Source organism: Grus americana, chromosome 1, assembly GCF_028858705.1.
Source record: "Grus americana isolate bGruAme1 chromosome 1, bGruAme1.mat, whole genome shotgun sequence".
Classification (NCBI taxonomy): domain Eukaryota; kingdom Metazoa; phylum Chordata; class Aves; order Gruiformes; family Gruidae; genus Grus; species Grus americana.
In genome coordinates, this window is record NC_072852.1 from 87,260,011 (window position 1) to 87,286,879 (window position 26,869).

At 48.7% G+C, this 26,869-nt stretch overlaps 1 protein-coding gene across 1 annotated transcript; it reads left to right on the forward strand.

Moving 5' to 3' along the window:
- The first annotated feature begins 12,003 nt into the window (after nucleotides 1–12,003).
- Nucleotides 12,004–26,695, forward strand: ACRBP (acrosin binding protein). Its single transcript, XM_054836154.1, has 9 exons — nucleotides 12,004–12,337; nucleotides 15,725–15,819; nucleotides 15,937–16,045; nucleotides 16,184–16,601; nucleotides 24,659–24,791; nucleotides 25,013–25,192; nucleotides 25,299–25,457; nucleotides 25,530–25,616; nucleotides 26,196–26,695. Exons 1-9 carry the CDS (start codon nucleotides 12,142–12,144, stop codon nucleotides 26,307–26,309), a joined length of 1,491 nt encoding a protein of 496 aa, XP_054692129.1. The 5' UTR covers nucleotides 12,004–12,141; the 3' UTR covers nucleotides 26,310–26,695.
- Nucleotides 26,696–26,869: the final 174 nt, after the last annotated feature.

The following is a 26,869-nucleotide window of genomic DNA, read 5'->3' on the forward strand; positions in this document are numbered from 1 at the left end:
AGCTCCATGTCTTTCTTGTACTGGGGCCCCCAGAGCTGGATGCAGTACTCCAGGTGGGGTCTCACCAGAGCAGAGTAGAGGGGCAGAATCCCCTCCCTCGACCTGCTGGTCACACTGCTTTTGATGCAGCCCAGGACACGGTTGGCTTTCTGGGCTGCAAGTGCAGATTGCCGGGTCATGGTTTTCCAGATAACCTGATAACTTGCTCCCCAGTGGGTCACTTGCACCTTGGATCACCTTGTAAGGAACTCCAGCTGTTGTTGCTAGGATAATGTTAGGCTTCAAAAGAGTTACTGAAGATGTGTCTCTCTTTGTAGTGTCTGCAGGTAACTGTGAGGAGATGATCCATACTGAAGTTGCCCTTTATGAGTTCTGTTGGCATGGCCTGGAGATTGATGAGCTTGAGTCTCCCTGTTCTCTGCTATTCAGGAGGGTTTAAGCTTTTCACCTGAAACATTAAATGTTTTCCTCACATAGATACCTTGTATGAGGATCAGTGGAGCATTTTTGTTCTTGTACTCATGAAGTCAAAGCTCTTCTAGAGGTTCATTATTAAAACGAGTCAGAGGACTGTGTAGGTGGAGAGCAATGCTACTCTCACCTGGTAATTGTCAAAGCCACACGGGGCACTGTCAAAGCCATCAGCTCAGAAGCTGGTTGTATTGGGTTTGCGTGGCAAGGTTTTGGTAGCAGGGGAGGTACAGGGGTGGCTTTTGTGAGAAGCTGCTAGAAGCTTTGCCCATGTCTGACAGAGCCAATGCCAGCCGGCTCTAAGATGGACCCGCCGCTGGCCAAGGCCAAGCCCATCAGCAACAGTGGTAGTGCCTCTGGGATAACAGAGTTAAGAAGGAAAAAAAAAAAGGAGCAGCAGCTTTTTCAGCCAGACAGAGGAGTGAGATGTGAGAACAACGACTCTGCAGACACCAAGGTCAGTGAAGGATGGGGAGGAAGTGCTCCAGGCACCAGAGCAGAGATTCCCCTGCAGCCCCTAAAGAAGACCATGGTGAGGCAGGCTGTCATCCTGCAGCCCATGGAGGTCCATGGCAGAGCAGGTATCCACCTGCTGCCCCTGGAGGACCCCACACCAGAGCAGGTGGATGCCCAAAGGAGGCTGTGACGCCATGGGAAGCCTGCGCTGGAGCAGGCTCCTGGCAGGACCTGCGGCCCCATGGAGAGAGGAGCCCATGCTCGAGTGGGTTTGCTGGCAGGACTTGTGACCCCATGGGGGACCCATGCTGGAGCAGCCTGCTTCTGAAGGTCTGCACCCCATGGAAGGGACCCACACTGGAGCAGTTTGTGAAGAACTGCAGCCCATGGGAAGGACTCACGTTGGAGAAGTTGATGGAGGACTGTCTCCCATGGGAGGGACCCTATGCTGGAGCAGGGGCAGAGTGTGAGGAGTCCTCCGCCTGAGGAGGAAGGAGCAGCAGAGACAACATGTGATGAACTGACCACAACCCCCATTCCCGGTCCCCCTGTGCTGTGGGGGGAGGAGGCAGAGAAACTGGGAGTGAAGTTGAGCCTGGGAAGAAGGGAGGGGTGGGGGAAGGTGTTTTAAGATTTGGTTTTATTTCTCATTATCCTACTCTGATTTGATTGGTAATAAATTAATTTTCCTGAGTTGAGTCTGGTTTGCCTGTGACGGTAATTGGTGAGTGATCTCTCCCTGCCCTTATCTCGACCCACGAGCCTTTTGTTGTATTTTGTCCCCCCTGTGCAGCTGAGGAGGGGAGTGACAGAGCGGCTTTGGGGGGCACCTGGCCTCCAGCCTGGGTCAGCCTACCACACTGGTGTTAAGTCTTCTGTTCAAGTGAGTTAGCATTGAGTCAGTCTTTGTGTTTGCTTCAAGAAGGGTTGCTCCAGTTCCCATTTTGCACAGAAAAAAATGGAGGTAAGTTCTTACCCAGATAATGGCTCATATGGTTTGTGGTACCACTGCCACAATCTGGATCTCAATCCCCAGAATGTCGTAGACCATTTTCCTGAGGTTTCCTTCCTTAAACAGAGATGAAGTAAATTCTGGAAGCTGTTGGTTGTGCGTCTGGTACAGTCTGCGTAACAGGAGACACTGTGCCATCATCCAGTGGGTGAGAAGGCTGTGGCAGGAAAACAAATTTCTTCAGCTGGGATTTATCCAGATATCAGCTGGGTGCTCAGCTAAGGAGGATGTGGTCTGAACTTGAAAATGGGCTTTGGACAAAGTGCAAGGGTGACAAAAGATGTAAACACTCCTCTAAGTGGTTTGGTTTTGATGGGATGGGATACTAGACTGTAACGGCCACCATTAGCAGCAAACTTTCTAGGAAATGTGGGCTAGAGAGGTGTTTGAAGTGGTGGCCCTGTAATGAAGCTACTGCTGATGAAGGATAATAAGTAGCTCATAAACGCATGTGGTGCAATGTGAAAGCAGTGTGAGTGGGCAGGGGTGTGTTGCACACCAAGCCAGGAAACAAGATGGCCTATTGTTCATGAGCTGCTTACTGCGCAGGAGTAGCTCTGGTTTGGGAAACACAAGTCTTGGGTCTTCTGCAGTCAGTGTAGGACGCTAGGCAGGGGGATAAATGAGAATATTCCTGTTTTCAGGCTAAAGCCTGGGCACAGGCTTACCATGGTGCTTCTTGGGACACCGAGAACTGGAACGTGCTGCTGACTTAATGCAAAACACACAAGAAACACCTAGGCCGGGATCTGATTCTGTGCCAGAAAATGGCAGGGAGTGCTAAGCGGGAAGTTCCACCTCAAACCCCCCGTCCTGTTGTTGCGTCCTGCTTCTGTCTGATGAAGGGGTGCTTCAACCAGCAGTGCGGAGCATTTGGGACGTGTGGCAGCTGAGGGAACGCTCTGGAAATGACTTACAGGAAGAGGGAATTTATACAAAAATATGGATGAAAACTGAGAATTTTTTAGCTGGCTTACAAGTATAAATGCAAATGAAAGGGCATTAAAAACTAACCTTGGAAGAGAGGGAATAAGGGCAATAACTGCAATATTTAATCACCAAGGGGGGGAAATCATCAAATCAATAGAAGCTAGAAATTACAAAGTACAAAAATGAAGCCAGTGGGAACAAAGCCTATAAGCGACAAGGCTAGAAACATAAGCAGCTTTTTTTAGAATGCCTTTTGTTTTTGATATAATTGAACATGGCACATGTCCATTACCAACTGCAGATAGCAGAATTGTTTGTAATGAGAGGAGGGGGAAGTGTTCTGTAAATATTTATTCTGTGTTGGGGCTGTTGTCATATGGGGATGATGTACTTCCTAGGCAAGCAGTAAGGAGGATTTTAAACAGCATCTATTAGGGCTCACACTTTTTTGATCAGCAGTCTTCAGTAAATGGTGTTTGTCATCCTGTGAAAGCCACCTGAAGGCATCTGTGGTCTGCTGTCAGGCTCTGGGCTGCTAGGGAAAGCCTAAAAGGCTGGAAAAGAGACAGCTCTGTGCTGGTCCTTAACGATGTCAAAGTGGCTGCCATAGCAGTCCAGATGTGAAATACCGAAGCAGCAGATAAGTAAACTGCTTCTCTTTAAAACAAGCAAGAAATCCCGGTCAACAAAATAAAATCAGTTTGACTGGAAGTAGCGAAAAAGGTCAGTTAAAAATTACTTGATTTTTTTTTTTTAAAAAAGATCACTGTTAATAGTGACCTATATCACTGTAGTGGTAACAGGATCTGAAAAGTTTATTTCACCTAGAATTGAAGTGCTTAAAAAGGGGATACACTAAGTTAAAGTAATCATGAACTCCTTTAAAGAACTGGCTAGCTTGCAGATTTCCTGGAACAGCTGTCAGTGCAACATAAACACTTTCTAAAATGGAGCTGGAGAAATTGCCCTTTTAGAGTGATTGGAAATAACCTAGTTGATGAGTAAAGTCAAGTCTGAGTTTCAGAAAGCTGGAGCCATACAGCATGACAAGAGGGAAGACTTTTGCCAGCCTCTTTAAGCTCATTTATTAATAATAGTTGGTCATGCACACAAGTGACTGGTTTATCTTGTCCAGGTGTGATTGCCCCAACTGTGGACATCATTCCTAGGTAGCTGGGTGAGCACGGTTGATGAGGCTGTTCAGAAGAGTGTTCCCCTTTCCAGCAAGATGTGCTCAGCAAGCTCCTGTCCCCCAGGCTCTGCTGCCGCCGTGTCTGCTGCGTGATGTGCACAGAAACTGTCCCAGCCATGACAGTCGCCTTCCACCACTGGGACCCTCTTCTTCATCTGTGACAAACATAGCAAGCGATTAAACTAGCCTCATAGCTCAGCTACATTCAGCCTTTAATTAAGTGCTCTTAAGGTATTATTTACCTAACTATATACTCAGAGCCGTGTGGTGGGCAGTCTGTGACTGTGTGTTGAAAAAGTGTAAGGCTTGTATGCTGAAGCAGGCTATTTGAGGCTCAGTTGTAGACAGTGTTTCAGTGGTATTCACTTAGATTATTGGGGATGACTACTTATGAGGCAATTACTGCATATATAGATATATCTTAGAATTGGAAACATTGATTGGAAGGTACCCCTGGAGGTCATCTGGTCCAGCTTCCCCTTCAAAGCAGGGCTGCTTTCAGTCTTAAATCCTAAACCTACCCATATATGCTGGGTAGCAAGACGCTCTGTAGCAGAGCAAGCTAGGATAAGAAGCAGCAGTTGTGTGGCTCCACATGAAAGGTGATGTCACTGAAGTTCTTAAGGCTTGATTCAAAAGCTGGCCAAATCACTCCAGAGATCTGAAGTTGGCAGCGGAGAAGATAAATGTTCCCAAGAGATAATTTGCTTATACTGGCTGAAAATAAGACCAGGGGAAGTTTCTTCACCCTAGGTTTCCCACAGCAGAGTCTCAGGTTTGAAGTCTTATGAGATAATTTATTTGAGTGGTACAGCAGTCACGACAGCTCAAGCTGGGTGCCTCCACAGAGGGACCTCGAACAAAGAAATCCCTGGGCAATTATACCCTTACAGTCTAAGTTCCCCTCCCCTCACGTGACAGTTTGGACCAATAGTAATATTAGGGTCTGGGTTCTTCCCGTTCTTCACTGGGTTCTTTCCTTGTCTCTAGGCAGGCCACTTCTTTTCTTATCTCTGAGATTTCCACTTCTGCTGACGGTTGTAGCTTCCTTATCTTCCAGCTTGAACTGGCTCTGGGGAACTTTTTTAGTTAACTAGGCAAAAGTTCAACAAAAGCTCATCATATCTAGGTGAAAGTTCACAGCTTGTGGCCTAAGGTTTCAGTAAATTTAGCCACTTACACTGAGCTAGTTATGCCAATGCTTGTGCTAAGCTTGACAACTAATATTCCCAACAGATGTTGCTCATTTCAGATACACAGATACGCATTGTTGGGAAGTGGTAGTTACAGATGAGATCAGGATTGCTCCCCTCTGACATCTACAGAGAAACAGATGGCACTTCCTCCAAGTCCCAGAAAGGAGGGATATGAAGGGTATCTAGTCATTCACTTGGCTAAGTGAAGTTTCAGCCAAAGCACAGCAGGACGTTGCGGTGACTGAGCCCAGACCATGACCTAACCACCATGAACCGTCTTGTGCAAACTGGTGACAGGAGAGCTGGTGTTTCATTTCTCCTGGCACAGGGCAAGGCACACCAGTCATGTACCAAGTGCTTATCAGTAGATCATTTAACATAGCGTGATTATCCAAACTTCTGAGTGCGTTTAGACCAAGGGTCCCTACACAAAGCAGACCTGGCTGGTTCGACAGTTTCTGAGCCATTGTCCTTTGTGTAATCAACCATGGCTCTACCTTTTCCCTGCCATGTGAACCAGGAGGACAAACTGTGGCAACACCTGGGGAGAGTGCGATCCCCAGCTGCTCTAAAGCAGTGGCAGTAAGCGAGGAAGACTGCAGCATTTCAAGAGTTAAAGACTAATAGAAGGAAACAGAATGTCCTATCTTTCTTTCCAAAGACAACTGAAGGAAGTTTCTCCAACTCTGTTGCCTAGTAGTTGCAGTATCAGAAGAAACATAGCTGTTTTTATCAAATAAAATGCATTTCATTTATAAAAATAGTCAAACATCTTGATTAATTTATGCTAATTTATGTTTCTTCTTCTGAATACATACATGAAATTTAAGTCTTAGTTTAAAAAAGACATTTTTGCCCAATTCTTAGACAAACCTAAACTCCTAAAGTCTAGTACGAAAAAATGCTCAGCTTGTTGCCTGCTTGAGTCTGTTTTACAGATGTACAATTTAATTCCAGTGGTTTAAGTCACCACCATTGAAGGAATAACTCATTCAAAGCTGAAAACCAGGCTGGGAGGAGAAAAGGCTGGAATTATTTTTTACATGTCGACAACAAACAAGAAAAAAAAGTGTGAGACCATGAGATTTCCTCGTTCTGAAAGCCTGAAGGATCCAGTCATTGGAAGTACTCATTTAGTTACCTCAGAAAAAATTTAGGTGGGAAGACATCACTCTGGAGTTCTGTAGTCCAAGCCCCTGCTCACACTAGGGCTACCTTTGTGCTTAGATCAAGTTGTTCTTGCACTAAACCAGCCTGCCTAAACAGACTAGAGCAGTTCATTCAAGCATGCTGTTATGAATCCACTCCATTTTAGGTTGTATTATTAATTCATGAAGCCATTTTTAAATCCTGTTTTTGCAATCAATTAAATATTCCATTTTCTAAATGACAAGTAAAAAAATGCTTCATTCACTATTTCCTAACAAAATAAAATGTAAATTAAGTACCTGAATTAATGCATGTTATAACCGTACAGTGCTTGTATAAATGTGAATAGATTAACATATCCACCAACTTTAAATGAGTGCTAATTTTAATGTAAAGTCTATATTTATCAGCATATTCGTATAGATCTCAGCCAGTGACAGTAAACCTACCAAAATAAAGTACAACTGCAGAATGAAGATTATTTAACCTGTGATTAAAGTCAGCAATTGATATAATTTTGGTTTAAATTAGCACACTCTCTAACACTTTTGTCTGTGGAGATGGAGATCTCAGCCCTGCTCTGAGTGGACTGGTACCCACATCCCTTCCCATGGACCATAGCTACCAGGATGAAAGTGTTCAGCCTTGGGCTCTTGAAGTAGTTTCTGCTTCATGGAACATCTAGAGCTAAACTGGAAGAGGACCTTTACTGGGCTGCTGTGCAATGGCTCTGATGGCTTCTTGGATGGGCTGTTGACTCTTCTGTTAGTACTGGATGGCAGCTGATCTTAGCAGCCCAGGCACGCTCCTGAGATGCAGCTTTGCTTCCTCCAGATGCAGCACTGGAGGACATCTAAATCCATGTCTTGTAGGCGCTGGGGTAGGTATTGCTGTCTCAGCCAATAGCTTTGTTGTCCCATATCTCAGACTAACACCATACCCATCTACTGCCTCTCCTTGAGATTCCCCCACCAGGATGTTTGATTTGTGGGCAGATGGCTGAACTCTGGCTCTGAAGCTGTTTTTGCTTGTGACTTTATGGTCACTGGTAGGGCCAGTGCGCAGGGACATGGGGAGGGGAGGGGAGATCAGACATATGATGGGCAGTGTTGTAGGTGCCAGCACTGTTTAACAGGGAGGATCCTCTGTACTGTCCAACTCCTCATGTGAACAGAGTAAATGTGTTCTTGCTTAAAGCTGCTTCACCCTCAAGTGAGACCCAGCGGTGTCACCGACAGAGCTGCAGCTAGCACAGAGCACAGGCACCTGTGCAAGTCCAAGTTCCTGGGAGCTGCCAAATAATTGCTGGTTGCTGAGACCAGGGCAAAAACAAATGTCCTGGGAACTGGGATCTAGCAAGAAAGTGAGCCTGGTCAGCAAGGAGAGAGAGGGGACCCCAAGGAGAGCCGGAAACATTGCTATTGTATGTCGTCATCCATGGAGGGGAGAGGGTAGAACTGTGATGGGCTTTGGACCTCCTTCTCTACCCATTCAGTGTTGCTGTTGTCTTAGGTGTATCCTTTAATAAATGAAGGTATCACAGTTTTCCCTTTCCTTTGATGCTCGGGAAGCAATACATAACCTGGCATGTCTCAGGGGTCTGCTGGTCCCTTCCTTAGTTCGCCCTGACAGTTACACAAGCTCGTGGCCTCCTCCATAAGCAAAGAGCCTAGTGCTTATTTTCTAGCAACATATTGATATACAAAGTTATTGCAGTAAACAGCACCATTATGGCTGTACCAGTACTCTGATTTTTCACTCCAGCTAACATGAGAAAACAGATTTAGGTATTTTTACCAGAATTTCCTTTCTGAAATAACTTCCCCCCCCAATAACAGGCAGTTTTGGAAGCATTTTTCTATCATCACTGCTTATATTTTGAATTAAGACACATGCTTTCTAGGGATGCTGCTTGACAAGACACTGAGTCTGGAATTCACACCTAATCTCTGTAGCCTCCATCCTCATGAGTTTCTTGAGTTGATCAGACATCTTTCCCCCCCCTCGCCCAAAGCAATTTAACTCACAGAGCTGACACAGTCTAACCAAACATTAGCCATCATTCCTCCTTCTTCGGTTAAGTGCTCCGTGTGCCTGAGTGTGCTTTTGCTTTTTTTTTTTTTTTTCTGCAAGTTAGGCTAGTGTGCATGTTGAGGAACCATGCTATGCATCTCCATGACCTGGCTCTGCAGTCACCCTTTGCATGTTGGTCCACTGCTCACTAGAGCCAGGGCCCAGCTTGACAACGTGCTGCTACAGCACTCACCTTGATCTTGTGATGTTTTCACACAGCCTGATGAAGGAAGGGGCAATACAACCCCTCAGCAACAACTCTCAGCAGAGGAGGAAGGGTCTGTGAGCCACGCTCCTGGGATTTTCAGAGGTTTTCAGACATTGCTGCTTGGTGGTGGTGTTTGTGGTGGAACATCCAGAGCAGAAAATACTAAGAAATAACTGAGGTATTGAAGACAACAAGAAGACTAACTTAGAAGAGGAGCTTGCATGCCGAAGGGTGGTCCCTCACAAACTAGACAGGCTCTTCTGAAGCTCAGAATCGACACAGCAATCGGATAGCAACATGGAAAATGCAGCTCCTTTCATCGTAACGGCAGCGAGCTGTTATGCTGCTGTTACACGTACCTACTGCTGGTGTCAGGCATGCTGTAGGCCTGGGGGTTACAGCTGTGTACATCAGCCCGCAAGCTCGGGCTAGTGCAGGAACACCATCTGCAGGAAGCGCCATTTTGTGGTGGCTTTGAAAACAAGGTTGCAAATCTGCTTCAGTGTAGGAATTATACAGCTTGTAATGCGTCATCGATGGTACAGCCTTATAGGTGCCAAGTTTAACCCTCAGAAGACAGAAAATATTGAAATTAACATCACCTCTGTGCTGTGCATTACTGACCACTATAATTGCTTGACACTGCAGTAGGGAGCAGACTCCCCACAGCTTGCCGCATTGATGCCTCCTGTCCAAACTACTGTTCCTCCTGTCCTATCCTCATCCCTTCGCCAAAGATGACTTCTTTTTTGCAGAAACTTAAAACACAAGTGCCCCGTAGCCATCTGGTGCAAACAAAGCTGAACAGCACAGCAGCGTCTCCTGCTCTCACAGTCTCCCGACCCCAGCAAGTGCACACTGCAGACTAGCTGGCTTCTAAATGCACTCATGGACCATAAGAGTTCCCTGAAGGATTGTGACAACCTGAACCAAATCTGGTGCATGCCACAGTGCATGAGAAGTGCTAAGTAGCCAATCTGTCCTCACATCACTAACCGCCTTCTTTCCAACTATACAGTAGCTCCCCACAGGCATTGCTACTTGAGCATCAACCAAGGATGACTTCTTTGACAGCTCCTTCATCTTCTGCCTTGTGTTTGAGTTCTCAGTGTATGTCCTGGGACTCTGGTTCATTTATTCTTGTTTCCTGTTTTCATACGCCATAAATCTCTTGCTGGCTCATGTAGACGCAGGCCGTGTAGCCAGCACCTGTCAGACATTAATAACGCTGCATGACGTGCCACGTCGGTATGCTTTCCTAGGTCATGCATTTCCATCAGCCACTGAGGTCAGCATTGAGTTCCCCTGGGAAGCTGCTCAAGTCAGGATGACAGAACTCAGCCTGGGCCCTGTTGTCAGGAGATTAACAGAGTTGGGGAGCTGAAGACCCTGAGTTGTCTAAAATCAGCTAATAAACAGTGAGCAATGAGAGACTAGGAACTGGCTAAAATTTGCAAGACACAGTGGTGATGCCTGTTTTAATGTGAGTGGCAAGAGCTAGCTGGAAAATGTCTCATGCTCACTGTGTTTCTGAGAAGCTGCAAAAGCATCCTAAAATTCAATGCTGTTGTTAAATGATCAGGCCTCAAGCTTCTCAGAAACATTACCTTCCAACAAGGCATCTTAGAACAAACTACAGCTTGTCTCCTGCAAGGAACCGCAGAGCTACGTGCTGTTGCCATTCACCTTTCTAATGGACTGCATGGCTGCAGTTATTTGAGTTTTCACCTTGATAGCCTGCACGGCCACTCAGGGCTACGGCAGGCAATGTGTCAGCATTGCAATCGCAGCCGGCACACCTACAGCACTTTCTGCAGCCGTTGCATACGGCAGATCTGCTCGAATCTCCCAGGATTTGCAACAGAAGTGACTGCTTCAGCAGCATCCTGCTATGCTGTCATAAACTTTCTCTGCTTTGCCTGCAGCTCCTCTTCGGTTCTGCAAGGGTGTCGTTTTGCAGCTGAGCTGAGGCTGTGGGGTGATGCGGCGGGTACACAAAGCCTCTATGCCACCCTGAATTTTGCTTACAGATGCAGTTCTTAGAGCTGCTGTGCCAAGCATTTTCCTTCCAACCACCCTGACAGCTGCTCGCCTGTGATGGTTATGGTCGTGTCTTTCCCTCTCACGTCAGAAAAGGGAAGCACTGGTGGTCCCAAAGCCTCTTTTGCCGGCACCATTCGTACTTTTGCCTGGGAAAGCTTTAACATCCAGAGACCAGCACTTGGGACATCTGAACCAGAGGCAGAGGCAGACCGTCCGGTGCTCCTGTGACTCGCTGGGGGTTCAGAAAGTGGCACTCAAATGCTGTTGCAGGTTGTTGCCAGCCACCATCGTGTCCCCAAAGCAGAGGGGGAAGCTCCCAGGCTGGCTCCCACTCCTCCTGCTTGCCTTATCCCTGTGGCCTTGTCTTCCTTCCTTGTGGGGTGCCCGTCTCCCCTCCCTCAGAAGCCTGTGCCTTGGCTCCTCTCCACACTCCCCCTTCCCTGGCTGTTACACCGTTCCCTTCTCATTCCACTGTCGCCAGGGCCACCAGGCGGGACAGGGGTGCCGGGACACAGGGCAGACATGTTGAGGCTGCCCTGCCTGGTGGGTGAGTGACCCCCCACCTGGCCCCTACCCACCCTCCCGGGGCCACCTCAGAGCCTGGGGGCCAGGGCTGGAGGGAGGACGGAAGCCCCTGCCACCCCCAGCTCCTGCCCTCCATCTCTCACAAGACCACCCCACCAGGCCCACCAGCTGCCGGAGGCTCTCGGAGGGGGCGCGGGGTGGGGGGGCAGAGCTAGGTCTGCAGAGGGTGCTGGAGGCAGGAGAGGAGGGCGCCCAGCTGAAGGCAGAGGAGGGAAGGGCGGGGGTGGAGGGATGTCCCCGTGGAGGGGCACCACGGGCCCCTGGCATGGTGGGAGAGGCAGCTCTCAGGGGTGGGTGGTGGAGCCTGTGCCATCGCAGGTGCCTCCGGAGGCACCAGGCAAGTGAGGCTGGGGCTTTTGTGGGAGAAAAAAAAACTTGAAAAACCAAACAAATCAAAAAATTAAAGCACCTCCTCCCAATCCAAACCAAACCAAACTTACAAAAAAAACCCCAACTTTTAATTTTTTCTTATTCTTATTTTTTTAAATTTTTTCCTTTTTTCTTTTTTCTTCATTCTTTTTTCTTTCCTTCTTCTTTTCCTTTTTTCTCTTTTTTTTTTTTCATTTTTCTCTTTCTCTTTTTTCTTTCTCTTTTTCCTTCTTTTCCACTCTTTTTTTCCCCTTTTGCCTCAGGGTTCCTAGTTCTCCCAGGGCCCTGGAAAGCAGGGGGGTTAGAGGGAGACCTCGGGTCCCAGCACCCCGCTCAGCACCAGCAGACAGGAGTGGGCCACCCCACCAGTCGCTCTTTCATTTCCACCCATTCCTTGCCCCCGTTAAGGAGGGTTAAGCACAGCTTGCCTACTTCCCCAGGGCTGCTGATCTTGCTGATGTCCTCTGCTGCTCCACCCGTGCCTCCAGTTCCTGGCAGCCCCCTGTCAGACGGCGAGTACCAGCTCTTCTTTGCCAGCCTGCAGCCCCCCTGGAAGGCAGAGGTGTCCTGCCTGCTGCGCCAGACACATGGCTGCCTCAGCCCTGCCATCCTGCAGCTGGACCAGGAGGAGAACCACGGCCGTGTCCCCAAAGGTAGGGGCATCAGCACACCTCGTGGGGCAGAGGTGGGCATCGCCCCAGCTGGAGCAGCGCCAGCTGTTTCTCTGCCCTGAAATGCCACAGGATTGCAGGAATGGTGGCGGGATGGGTCATTTTAGGGTCTCTAGCCCAAAGTTTGGCTTGGAGCAGGACACTCCCAGCACTAGAGCACCCTGGCTTTGTGCAAGGGAGTTTGGTTTTGTGGGCTCTCTGGGCACCCCTTCCAGTGCAGCACCGCTTTCCTGGAGAGGAAAAAAAAGCTTTTCCTAATGGCCATTCCTAACCTCCCAAGCAGGAATTTGCAGGTTTTTCCCTCTTGTGTTGTCTGGCGCCACCAAGAGTTTGACATTTTCATCTTGTAGCTTTTCTTCAGGTCCTTGTGGGCTGCTGTTAACTCACCTCTCCATCTCCTCTGCATGCAGCTGAACAAGCACGGCTGCCCTGGCCTCTCTTCACAAGTCATGGACTGAAAGACATGGACACTTCAGTGGCCCTTTGCTGAGCTTTTCAGTTTCTCCACATCTCCATTGGTGGGGTGGCAGGGGAAAAAAAATGGCCACAGTTTTCTGAACTTCACTGAACAGTTCATCTTACAACTTCACTGGCTCCTTCCAGCTTGATCTGGGGTTTAATGCAGAAGCTTGGCTCATGGGCTCTCATGGGCCTTTAAGAAAGCTTGAGCTGATAAGCTGCTTTTTTAAGTGTTTAACATTTCAGGAGCCATGAAACATCCCAGTTCAGAAAGTGCCATAGCAACAGCACCCTTTAAATCTCTGCAGTCGTACTTTCCCTGCACCCCTGCATCAGAGAATTTAAGTGGCATAATTATATCTGTGCAGCTGAAAAACTTGGGACTACTTCTGTTGTATTTTTCTTCAGAGGGAAAAAAAATAGGAACAATTTTCTCATAAAAAAAATATGTCTTTATATTTAGCTATGAACGTCAATGAACTGAATGATCAGCCAACTGTGCTTATTTGGACTGCAGCTTGAGGGCAACTATTTCTTGCTTGTTTCTGCAGCTGTGTCAGGGGAATGGGTCCCACCCCGCATCACCAGACCTACGGATGGGTCCTGGGCTCCTCGCTTGCGGGCACCTGCAATCCACGATGCCATGGCGCTAGGTGCACCCAGGGGCTGTCCCTGGTTTCTCTCCCAGTGATGCCCAGCACCCTGGCACTGCTCTTTGGCATATCCAGCCATGCTCCCACTGCTGCTGCCTTCAGAAGCTCAGCTGCCAAGAGCAGGAGCATGTGGGAATGCCAGAAGATCGGACAATTTTGCAGGATGCCCTCTTTGCCTTCTTTTCCTCTATCCCTCATCCCAACAGACTCATCTGACAGACTTTATACCCCTCCATGTTCCCTTTCTTCCAGTTTTGGGGCTATTTTTTGCACGCGTTGCAGCCAGGCTGAGAGGTCAAGCAGACGTGGCAGAGTGTGTGTCCTCACATGTTTTGTCTCTACTGTCCTCACAGATAAATGGCAATGTTGTCTACATCCAGATATTCATGACCATTAATTGTGCCTCCTCAGGTGTGGTGCTAAGGAAAGCAGTTACCTTGTGTTTTAAACAAGGGAAGCCTACATGTAACCTTTCAACCCTCTTTGTTGTGGAAGATGAGAGTCAGGAGGATGTTTCCTGATGAGTGTATGCAAATATCTTGGCTGGCTCTATCTTTTAGTGATGATGCAATGATTAATTAATTGCCCTTCTGGCTGGGAGCTCCTGCAGGTGGACTTGGCCACAAAGCCCAAGGGGGTGGCTTCCTGACACCTAGCAGAAGCTGTAGCTGTTTGCAGCAAACACATGGGCAGGAGGAACAGAGGAAAGAGGCAAAAGATCATATCGATTAAACTAAGAAGCTGGTGCTAGGAAGGGCTCCCCTTGGCAGGAAGGTCAGAGGATTCAAAGACAGACAAGTATTTCCATAGAGGAGATGAGCTGAGAGAAAAGAGGAGATGGAATCAGTGCTAAAGGAGGCAAGCTGCTCGTCAGGCCATGTCATCGGTGGGAGAGCTGAGCCATGTTGAAAATCAAGAGATCAGCAAAGACAGCCCATGGGAAACTTTATCTATGTCAAGTTTGTTTGTTTTTTTTTTTCTTTTCACTTCCTAGATGTTGGAATGAAAATGTACTTTTCTTCTCCCCTCACCCCAAATTGGAAAGTTTCTGTATCATCAGAGGAATGGTTTGTGACAGGACACAAGCAGTAATACACCGAGCCTGGTCTGGTATGCGCTGCTGGCAATGTAGTCATGGCCCACAAGAGCCAGGCTAACGCTGGGGTTAGCAAATGGTTGGGCTTCCTCCCCTGCCCAATGGCAGGAATACTTCTTTGCAAGTAGTGGCTGTGTGGTGGAGTAAAACACTGCAGGTCCCAGTCCATTGCACTGGCCGAGTCTGTGTCTGCCATGTCCTGGAGGGATTTCACAGGGCATCACCAAAGGACAGGGTAGGGGTCTGGTGTGTTCCCTACAAGTTGGGCATTATTCTGGGCTGGGATCCTGGTGCATACCTGAAATTCTACTTTTGCCGATGAATTCATATGCTCAGCACAAAAGAAGAAGTGTGTACAGTGTAAAAGATGGTGTACGAGCAACTTACAGGAGAGCACTGCAATTCCACTGCTAACCTCCTCTGTCTCAGCCAGCGCTCGACCTGTTCAGTGTGTGCAAGGGGTGGCTGTGCTGGCTGGGTCATGCACCCATGGAGCAGAGAGACCACAAGATTACCCTTCTTCCCAAATCTCCCAGGGTTTTCGGCTCTCCTGCATGACCTCGGCTATCCTGCGGTCACTGCAGGAAGAGTTGTGGATTTTGAACCAGTAGTGTTGGCAGTGTTGGTCAAGACTATGGCGCACGTATGTACAGGCACAGGCTTCACCAGCAGCATCTCGGCCCTATGGACTTTCCTCCATCGCCTGCACGGCTGGAATCACTGTTGAACTATTTTGCCCTGAAGAGGTTGTCTCCTCTGGTGTTCCCAGGCCCTGTTTGGTCATCTTTTTAACCCATCACATCACTACTTGCCTTTTATTTTTTAAACCCCTCAAGGATTAATAACAAGAGTCCTTATCAGATCCTGGAAACAGAAGTTTTGGGTCTCTGTAAAAGGGAAGATAACTGTGTGAAAAAGGGCAGAAGGATGAACTGAAACCCTGGTGGTTTGGAGGGAAAGTGCATGTGGCACCTGGGATAGGAAGCTGTAAGAGCACAAGGCTGTGATCTCCACTCAGCTTTGACTTTCCCTTCAACCACAAGCCGCCCTGAGAACAGCCATCCCAGAGGTCCCCGTCTTTTGTTGCATCCAGGTCAGGGGGGCAGACGCCTAAACCTGTGGCATGCCCCCATCCCACATGTTTTACTCACCCCTCTCCAGGGCCAGTCTGCTCTGACTTCCCAGAGGCACCGTGGTTTCAGACCTTCTGCCAGTTCGCCCAGTACCGCTGCTTCAAACGCCAGCTCTACGCCAAGGTGAGGAGCAGGATTTGGGATGGGGCAGGAGGGAGTATCTCTGGGAGATGGAAGGGGTGAAGAGGAAGGGAAGATAACACAATGGGACTTGTGTTTCTCCCTCTCTCCTCCACTCAGCGAATCCCATGTCTGAGTTTGTCTCCTCCAAAAAACCTTCTCCTCCCGATGGAGCGACCCCACGCTGTGGGCTCCTGGGCAAGGGGTGAAAGCTCCCCTACAGAAGAAGGTATGGCTGCACCAAGCTGTGCTGGGCACCCTTGTGTGCCCGCTGATCTCCTGTAACTACTCTTTCCCCTGCCCCCAGGAGCCTTCTGGCTGGCCTCAGAAAGGTGCCCTCATCCCCCGTGTGCCTCTCTCTCCCCAGCTCCAGGGCAGGCTTCTCTCTCGTCCACTGATGCCCTGCTGCGCACCAATGTGGATGCCCTCCTGAAGTACTCCTACGCACTGTCGAGTCAGGAACTGCTGCCGAGGAAGCTCCCCCTGGCCAAGCCAGGGGTGCCAAGACCCCCGCAGGACAGGGAGCTGCCTGTGTTCCCACCAATTCTGCCAGTCCCGGCTGCCCCTGCCCCCTTGCCTTCCAGGCTGGGATCTCCTGCCAAGGCAGAGCAAACCTGGGAGCAACGCCTGCAGAACAGCGTCTGGCAGCTGATCCACTTGGCCCTCTCCTTGGAGATGTCCCTGGGCACCAAGGACTCTTCTCCGGACCTCAGCACCAAGTCAGACCCAGGGACCACGTCAGGCAGTGCCGAGGAGGGGGTGCAGGAAGCAGACCCCCATGGCAGGTGAGGGAAAGACCCGTCTCCCTGCCGGGCAGGGTACTGCATACCACCCGTGCACGGCTGTCCCCGTGTGCAGGCTAGCAGCCCCACTGCATGCATGCCCCTGCCCTGACCAGCTGGTGAGCACAGGCAAGCTTTCTGGAGCAAGCCTTCCCATCCAGAGCAGGAGTGTCCCAGGGAGCCCCTCAGAATCCCCCCGCTCCAGCACAGAGTGAGCAGGGAGAGGGTGACCCAGCGCTGCTAGCGCCTGACAATGTTACTGTCCTTGCATCCTGAGCAAAGTGCATTTAGGCTGGGCCTTAGCTGTAAGCAGGGCTTTATCCTATGCACGTGTATCTCCACACTGTGACCATCTGCAGTGTGCAATCACCTCTGCACTCATCCTCCTCCCAGCTCAGGTCTCCCAGGAGTCTGGATGACAGGCAGAAATAGCTTACTTGCTAACAGGGGTCCTTGGACGCCAGAGTAAACATGTGTCTCGCTGTGCTCCTTGCCTCTCTGAGTGCCGTGTGAAGCAGATGTTTCTTAAATGTCTGAACTGAGGAGAACTCCAAGGGGTACCCCATCTGCACCCAGGCAGAGCAAAAGCAACCCTGGACTAGGAAACAGAGCCAGGAGCACAGAGCCTCGCTCTGCCCCTCTCTGCACTCTGGATCTGTGCATTGCTCTTCCTAGGGGCTTTCTGGTTCCCTGTTCTGGCTTTGAAAGCAGCTGCATGCCAGTTCTGCACAGGGGCCTGCGACAGTCCAGCTTGCTGCAATCCTTCTACATGCCCTTCTTAGTTCCTCTGGCCTAAGGATGCTTTAGGAGCTTGTCTAGCATCTTGAGCTCTTCTCAGCTGATCTGCCACGATCCATTCACCTCTGTGCTCAAGCAGCTGGGACTGGTGAGCCCAAACAGAGAAGACCTGCAAAAGAATTGTATGTTTTCACTCATTTACTTTTTGATTCCTTAGTACTTTGTGGCTGAGGCGCACTTTCTTTGACTGAGATGCAAAGATTATTTTGCTTGCCAAGAAAAAAAAAAGCTGTCTAGATGTGGTTTTCATGGAGAAGTCATTTTGGTTTCACCCTGTTGCTGGCCGTGATGTTCCTGTAAGCGCACAGGCTTTTGTGCATGAGTGCACATCTGTGGTTTCTATTAAAAACACTACACAGAACTACAGCTGAGACAGAGATCCCACTTCTGTTTGTAAAAATGTATTGCATCGTGTTGTTAAAGCTGTACATGTTCTCTTGCAAGGCTGTAACTTATGTCATCCTCTTTCCTAATATTGTAGGAGGCTTTTACTGCCTGGCAAATTTTTCCTGGTGTTATGTACTCTGAGACAAAATTATGTTTCATTGAGGATATGTTCGTTTTCCCTGCCTCTGAAGTTGAGCTTTGCTCTGATTTAGTTATATTGGGATTATTGAGGGACTGCTGTGATTGCAGATGACACTCACTATTCTGCTGCAGAGTTTCTCAAAGACACTAATGCTGTGTGTCTGTAACCTGGCAGCCGAGCCCCATCAATCATGCTAAGCAAAGCTTAAACTCAAGGGAGGATAAAAAGGCAAGATAGACCGCGCCTGTCAGCTTTGCTGCTCGCCACATCCCGCCTCCTCTCAAAAGGACTTCAAAGCATGACCTAAAAAAGGGGCAAAATGCTTCGAGGCATTTCCATTCCAGTGCAAGGAGCAGTGCTGGGTGGGACTGGTCGGTGTGCACAGGTGTGATTTAACACAAGGTGCACATGGTTGCGATGGGCACTGAACCTGCTGTGTGTCTTCCCTAGGGTCTTAATCTGCAGAGGGACATCCAGCCCTTCTCACTCACCCCTGCTTGTGGCAGCTGGTCTGGTAGCCCTACCAGCTTTAATGGTACCTGGTGAACCTGGCTGTGCCCTTTAGAGAGACACAGTGAAGAATTTGCAGCATGCTTTTGTGGTCTCTCTGCTAGCAGTGAATCATCATGGGGGGTGTGTGAAAACGTTTCTTATTGCACTTATTTTCAACTTTTAGTCCTCATTGTGCTTTCTGCCCCACAATTAAAGTGCTATTTATTTCCCAGTATTTCCTCTCCTCAAAGTTACCTATACACCATGATTCAGTTTTGCAATAAGCTAAAAAGAGCTGTGTAGGTCTTACATTAAAAAGCCTGCGCAACTCTCATTTTCTGTGGCAATTTTCAGTATCCCTTTAAAACATCCACACACTCCACCTCTGCGTGCACCATTCAGCGATGGGTTTCAGCAGTTGAGTGTGCAGAAGGAGGTCAATCTCCCTTCCCTTCCTTTCCTTTCCCTTCCCTTCCCTGCTCTTCTGTTTGCACATAAGAATTGCATTTGCCCTTTTTCCCAGGGTTTCCCGCTGTTGTGTTGTTTGTCTGCTATGACCCCTACACCCCTTTCAGCATCACGGCTGTCCCGGATACAGACCCCATCCTACTGGTATTTGCACGCGGATGCTCATGGTTCGCGTGAGCCCAGCTTCCCCAGCAATGCTGAGCCGAGCCCTCCCAGTGGCTGCACCCTCCTCCTCCTGCTTTACTCCTCCAAACAGTCCTTGTGGTACTTACATACTTCATCCCCAGCAGCTTTAATTTTAAGCCCAGACCCTTCATTAAAAATGTCATCCCCAGAAAAACACTCTCTTTGGGTTATCATCACCCATTAGCAATTACATTTTCTTTTTTACCTTGGGTCTGATGGTGCGGGATGGGACCCGTTCCCCTGACATTTCTCAGAAGCTTTCAGGAACTAGCTGTCACTTGGGGATGATGCAGATGGATCTCTTTTGGCTGTTCAGTAAGGCCAGGACCCAATTTAGTGTCTCCATATTGCTACTGTGCATGACTAGCTGTGAAAGAGGAGTCGTGACAAGGCAGGTGGTCTTTTCTCCACCAGGCTACAAGAAGTTCAAATGCTCCCAGGCTTTTGGGACTCTCAAAGCAGGGGGGTCTCAGTATCCCAGAGGGGGCAGAGCTAAAATCTTCTGCAATATGCTGCAAGTCAGCAGGGGAGATGTATTTTCAAAATACAGTTTTCCCCATGCTTTGTGCCCCCTGACCCTTCGGCAGGTGTTACATTCCTGTTGTCCCAACCCTGCATTGGGTTACCTGCTGGGTTTGATCCATCAGGTAACTAGTCGACCTGTCTGCCTTCTTGGCATGCAGGCCAAGGTCTCTTTTTCTTTCTGAAGCTGTTAAGAATGTCTTTTTGCTTAGTGGTTTTAGTTTCCTGCAGCAACCCACCTAAATCAGAAGTTACAAAGTGCTGGAAAGCTGCTGTTTGCTCCTTATCTTCTTTTCTGCTTGCCTCAGGTATTCACTCCACCTCACACAGCCAGCCAATATCGGGGAGGTTCAGCAGCTGAAAGTTAATGGCCCAAATCCTTGTTATGTTGTTAACCAGCACTCGTCAGAGATACTGCTGAAGTAGGCTCTATGTGTGTCGCTCCATGTCTTGAGATGCTAAATCAAGATAGGTTTTTATCCAAAGTTTTCTCTTTTTGCCTTTGAGCAATTACTGATCTTGGCCCACAGATTCTTCTTAATTATATTTTTTCACATTCCCTTTGAAATATTGACTCCCAGTACCTGTTAGGCTTTTTCCTGGGCAGCAGTTAGGACATTAACATGCAGAGGTACAAAGCTTTAGACAGACCTATCAGTTTCCCTGTTCCACAGATAATCTGCACACCCACAAACAGCTCAGCAGCATGTCAACAAGTGCAGGAGACCGGCAGCAGTGCTGTCCCCGGTCCGTACCATTCGTCCGTAATGCCTCTGTGATGCGACACGGAGCCCCAGCGCTGCCATGAGGCAGCAACAGTGGGAGAGTGGCTGGATACGCCAAAGAGCAGTGCCAGGGCGCTGGGCATCGCTGGGAGAGGAACCAGGGACAGCCCTCGGGTGCACCTAGCGCCATGGCATTGTGGATTGCAGGTGCCCGCGAATGAGGAGCCCAGGACCCATCCATGGGTCTGGTGATGCGTGGTGGGATCCATTCCTCTGACACCTCTCAGCTGCTTTCAGGAACTGGCTGTCACTTGGGGATGATGTAGATGTATCTCACTCACTCAGAGGTGGGAAACCAACTCATAAATTTTCAATCATGAGGCCAGAAAGCCTCACTGCAGAGAAGGAGATCAGAGATAGAGGAGGAAATGGATGTGACAGAGAGCACAACCGAATTTCTTGGTAACCTCAGGCTGATGACACAACTTAGTTTCTGGAGGGGGGTGAGCGGATGTTATGGACACAATTCATGTGCATCTGCATGCAGGCCACCAGCAAAGTGTTGGTGGGTGGTGCGTAGGGATGCAAGGCTTTCTGATCTGTGTGAGCCAGTCATATCGAATACAGCCTATAAATCTAAAGTTTGCTGTGCAGCAAAGGCTCCTACCCACATCTGATTTTGCATCTGTTCTGAACAAGTAGGTCATCAACACCCAGCAGATGTTTTATCGCTACTTATGAGCTACTTATGGAAGCACTCTTTTTAGAAAAGGCTGGAGACAAGTTCCCTTTTACTGCCCCTTTTGCCTGTAATCCTCTATTTGCATCTTGTTCGGGCTGCACTTGTTGGAGCAGGACGTGTGTTGGAGAAAGCAATGTTAAACCCATTTATTAGCAGTCATTTTTCTAAGCCTCAGGTTGCTATTTATTTGCTATTTTTAAAAAAGTACAGCAAGCTGGACAGTTTTCTTCTTTTTTTCTACCACGGTGATGAAAACACCAGAGCTATTCATATCATTTTTAATGACACTTAATGTGCCTCTCACTTTACTGGCTTGATCATCCTGGTGTGATGAAGCAGCAATCAAATCACAACTTGCCACTGGAATAACAAGCAAGTAGTGGAACAATAGCCAATAATGACATATTTGTGGATAATTCTTTCAGATAAGTCTGGAGAATAATATCAGGGTCATTAATTGAAATTTGTGAGCCCCATCAAGATGACCCAGCCAGTTTACCAAATCTTGAAGGCAAAGATCCAACTGCACCTAAGCAGTCAAGCATCTCAGTGGTGGCTGGGACTCCCTTCAGCTGTCACTGATTTATCAGCAAAGTAGACCAAACACTTGTTCTCCTGAACTACAACTGCTTAAGAGAAAAATTGTCTGTGTTAGGTAATCCCCACACAATGAGCAATCCTTTATGGAAGAGAAATGCTAGGTGTTCTTTGGGGGCTGTCACTGGTTCTTCTCTCAGCAATGTCCAGCTCTCAGTCACAGACAAATGCTGAGAGGGTTGAATTGAACAACCTTAGACAAGATTTTCAAGGGGGATGAGCACAGACTTTTTGCACTAAATTTAAAATTTCCTGTTCTTCTTGATATCCTAAATGGTCTGAACCTTTACAGAGGAAACAAAAAAACCAAAAATAAAAAGGATCACGTGGAACCATGGGATGGAGGAGTGGATATGAAGGGTCTTACAGGTTCTGGAAGTGCTTTCTGCAGGATAGGTGGCCTTTGTTTCTCTTTTTTACTGGCACACTTTAATTCTTTCCAGCTTTGCATGAAAGAGTTGGTATCTGTCACTGCTGTCCTCAGTTTGCATTCTTTTGTCCTCTCTGACCTCGGACCTTCACTCCATAAACCTCTGACCAGGTTGGTCACAGTGTGGTGCATTGCAGAAAGAGATGCACAAGCTTGCAATACATAGATTTCCGGGTTTTCAGCTGTCCTCGGGTTTTCAGTGGATGTGGTTGATGTGCTGTGGGTCAGCACCACAGTAATTTGTTCCCATGTCTGTATCCACAGAATATAATTTGCAGCCTGTCCACAGTTCAGTATAGGACGGTATGTTGAAGGAAGATCTTTGCCTCGATGCAGGCTAGAGCAGCATCTTCTGCACTGTGATAAACCAAGTTTGACTGTAATATCTTTAAAAGAAAAATCTAGCACTCATTATATTTTCTGTGACTAAGATTTTCCAGGTTCTCTTGTACGGTTGGACTTGATGATCTTAGAGGTCTTTTCCAACTTTAATGATTCTATGATTCTGTGATACTATCTAAGTGAGAGAGATGCCTTCACCGATCCTGACATGCTCATTTGCTGTTGGTTAGTGTGAACTGTTTGGGTACAGGATCACTTCTTTCTGACCCACTGCAAGTGCAGAGCACTCACCACGAACTCCTTCATCCGTAGACTATGGCAAGGCCTGGGGATTTATTAAGACGGTGCACAAAACTTCATTAGTAGCCCTAATGCTTCACCCACATTCTCCTACATGAGTGCACACCCAAACCCAGTGCAAATGCCAAGCATCCACATGTTCCTGTGCATACGGTGCATGCCTCTCACATGTCCATGGATCTGTGAACACCAGTCACTCCTTACAGCTTGATTTCTTCACACACCATGTAATCGCAAGAGCTTAACGGCAGGGAGCTTGATCTCTTTTAGCCTTCAAGCCTGGCAATTGCTCTGATCACTCACTCTAGCCTTCCTGCTCAGCACAGGACATGGAGCCGTGCCTTGTGAGCCCTGAAGGAAAACAAGTAGTGTGTGGCTAAGCTACACACCCTTCTCCTAAGAGGAATTTGGGATATCTTTTTGAAGCCTCCAAGCTGCGGGGAAACATCCCCATTAGCTGCTCCCGTGCTAAATACCCTTTGTGTCAGGAGCATGCAGCTAATTTCTGATTTGAATGGATCTCACCCCAAATTCCAGTCACCAAAAGTCATTACTCTTCCATCTGCTGATGAAGAGAACCTTCCAGCTGATCCCCATCTTGATAAAAGTACAGATTGACTGAATGACCACCCACTAAAGTCTTTGCACTGCTAAGTAAAGCTTCAATTTCTTGCTCCAGGTGAAAGTTTTCCAGGCCTTAGGAAATTTCATCTTCATGACCTTCTTCCAGGTTCTCCACCTCATTTTTTATTTTTTAAGGCTAATCTGAAGGCCTCCAAGAAGTTTCAGCTATTCTTAGAAAAACTTCATACAGATTGGCCCATGGATGTTATGAACATTTTAACATAAGCAGTTATTGCTCTTATCTTTTCTTACTTTCTGCCAGTTCAAAGTTTGTTTATTTATCATTGATTTTGTTTCCAGACACAGAAGACAAATATTTAATGAGCATTTTTAGCTCTTCTGCATCATTGCTGATAATTCACACTATCCCTGTCTAATAACAGTTCTGTACCATGTCTACAATTTCTACTGTTCCTAAAAGATGCAAAATCATAGAATTGTAGATTCATAGAATGGTTCGGGTTGGAAGGGACCTCAAAGACCATCTAGTTCCAACCCCCCTGCCATGGGCAGGGACACCCTCACTAGACCACGTTGTCCAAAGCCCCATCCAACCTGGCCTTGAACACTTCCAGGGATGGGGCATCCACAGCCTCTCTGGGCAACCTGTTCCAGTGCCTCACCACCCTCACAGTAAAGAATTTCTTCCTAACATCTAATCTAAATCTACCCTCTTTTAGTTTAAACCCATTACGCCTTGTCCTGTCACTACGCTCCCTGATAAACTTGTTATATAGAAATATTCTTGTTATCCTTAACCTACTGTCCTTAAATTTTCTACCTTTAGTTTCCCATGTCAGTTTGGATGAACAGTTAATTCATTTTTACCAATTTTCCCCTTTCCATCAAATACATCGGCTCAAGCAGGAGGGAGGCTTAATAATTCATATACTCCAGACCCAAATGGAGCTGCCCCATGGTCAACACTCAGCAGATTTCTAACAAACATCTCCTTGCTGTGCACTCGGATGGACAAAACTAAGCAGCAGCTGCTGAGGGCCCCTGGGAAAGTTCCTTGAGCTGTGCTCCTTGTCCAGTCCCTCTCATGTGCTCCCGAATGCACGCCACCCCTCCCACCTTGCCCCCCTGCCCCATAGCCTCCGTGTCACACAGGCACATACAGACTCTGCAGGCACCCCCGTTCCTCTGTGCAGTTTGGCCAAGTGCCCCAGGTTTCTCTGGGAAGTTTTTTTTGCTGCGCTTCAGGGTTGTTTTCCCCCTCTTTCAATTTGTAACTAAAGGTTTATCTCTTCAACTTGTGACAAGAGACGAGACTTGATTTTTTTCCATCCCTTTCTGTGTCAGCCTTTTAGCCCTGAAGAAGGACGAGGCAGTGATGATCCTGTGCTTTGCAATACTGGAGGGAAACTGTCTCTCATCAGTGGTCACACAGGCCTGGAAGGAGATGGAAGAAAGAGTCCTTGGGTTCGGAGATTCGGTAAAGATACTGATGTCCATCTTTGACCCCCACTGTGTGCAGGGCTCCCTGCAGTGCTGACCACAGTGCTCCGGTGGCCAGAGCTTGTCAGCACTGTCCTTTCAGGTGCCACCTCCTGGGAGAAGCTAACCTGGGTAACCAGGGAGGCAAGCTCCAAGCTGGGGATATGGGAGCTTCTCAGTCTCCTTTTCCCCCCGACTTCCCTGCTGCATCCCCCCTAGGTGTGTGACAGCCTCGGGCGGCGGCACATGGACCTGTGTCCTGACTGTGCTTTCTGCTCGCTAAAGAGGGAGCAGTGTCAGAACATCAAAAACCTGAACCGTGTTCACTGTGAGACAGGCAGCTTCAGCACCTACATCAACCCTCAGATCTCAGCCCAGCACCAGGCTGCAGGCAACAAGGTACCAAGCGTGCTGCATCTCCTGCCGGCCTCTGAGGAGGAGCCTGGACTGGGTGGTGGGGAAGGGGAGGAAGAAGCCCGGCTCTCTTTATCCCACCTCTTTGCAGACCAGCTCCTTAGAGTACTATAGCATGAAGTTTTTCAGAGGGCTGAGGGCTGAGTACTGGTGCAGCCAGATAGCCACCCACGGCTGTGAGGACCCTCGTGTGGCCCTCTGGCTGAAGGCAGAGTACACCGCCTCACAATACAGAGATGCCCCGAGCCAGGTGAGTGCCCAGTGGGTGCTGCCATCCCGCTTTCTCCTCTTCTTTCTCTGGCCTTCATTCCCATCTCCCCAGATCTGTGACTCAGGTGGAGTTCAGCACCCCAGCTACTGCGCGTTCAAGAGCCACCAGTGTTTGCAGCAGAGCCTCTACAACCAGAAGGTGAGAAGCAGCCTGCATTGCCTTTTACACAGCCTTCTCCTCCATGGCTGGTCCCTCCACAGCCAGCCCCGAGTCCCTGCAGGACTCACTGGCCTCCTGCTTTTCCTTCCAGTAGCACACGCTTGGGTGTGTTTGGGGAGGGTGACAAATAGTGACCCAAGTGCAGCTGACATGTAATTCAGGTGGTGGGTTTTGCACAGACGCTGTAAGAGATGGCAGCAGAGACAGCTGCTAATGTTGAGACAGAGGAGCTGTGGGGAGCCTCCTACCTGTCAGGGTACCCCTGTATATCCCCGCGGGAGACGGGTCCCCCCCATCTACTGTGTGCTTCCTAGGTGGCAACAAAAACCAGAAACACCAGAGCAGGACAGAGGACTAGCCTCTATCTTAGGAAACACGCGGTTCAGCTATCATCCTCGGCCTCCTGCTTCCCAGCTGGTTCTCCCCTCTTCCCTCTGGTGCCCTCATCATCCCAGCCCCCAGAGCTGCTGGGTGATGCTGTCCGTCATGGAGGTCCCCTTTCCCCTGGGGAAGGATGGACAGTGGTATCAGTCCTATGAACTCAGGCTCTCCTCACAGGTGTCTCGCCACGACTGCCACAAAAACGAGACCTACCGGGTGCTGAGTGAGAAGGAGGGAGAGGAGGAGGTGTTGCTGTGGCACCAGAGATTCCTCAGCCTCACCACAGGGTGATGCAGGATAGCAGGGGGATGCATGGGAAGTGAAGGCCTCCAGAGCAGGCTCTCTGGGGCTGTGGTGAGGCAGAGAGTCTGGATAGACCTCAACAGTTCTTCCCAGACCCCTTGCTGGCCAGCCAGCTCATTATGGCCAGATTTCCCCCTGTGAGCACCTGCTCTGCTCCAGCACACCAGGACGGGAGCCTCACTCAATAGCGTTTCACCGTGGCGCCTGCTGGAACTCCCTGTGAAAACATTTTCTCCAGCCAGAGGAGCAGCTGAGCATCAGAGAAAGCATCAGCCCTGGGAACTTGGATTTAGAGCCACTGGTGCAAGCGTCCTTGTCTGAAATCCCCGGCCATCTCTTGCCTCCCTCTCCCTGCAGGCTTGTACCAGTCAGTAGCTGTCCCAAGGATGAGTCTTATTGTATAAAGAGCCCATTCACCCTACAAACCTAATTTTTTCCCTTCTGTCTGATGCCACCTCTCTGTTACACCCCTCAGCGACCCCTCTCATGTTCGAGGTGGGTCCCCATGCCCCCCTGCTTTGCACCCTGGTGTTTCTCACTCACTGCAG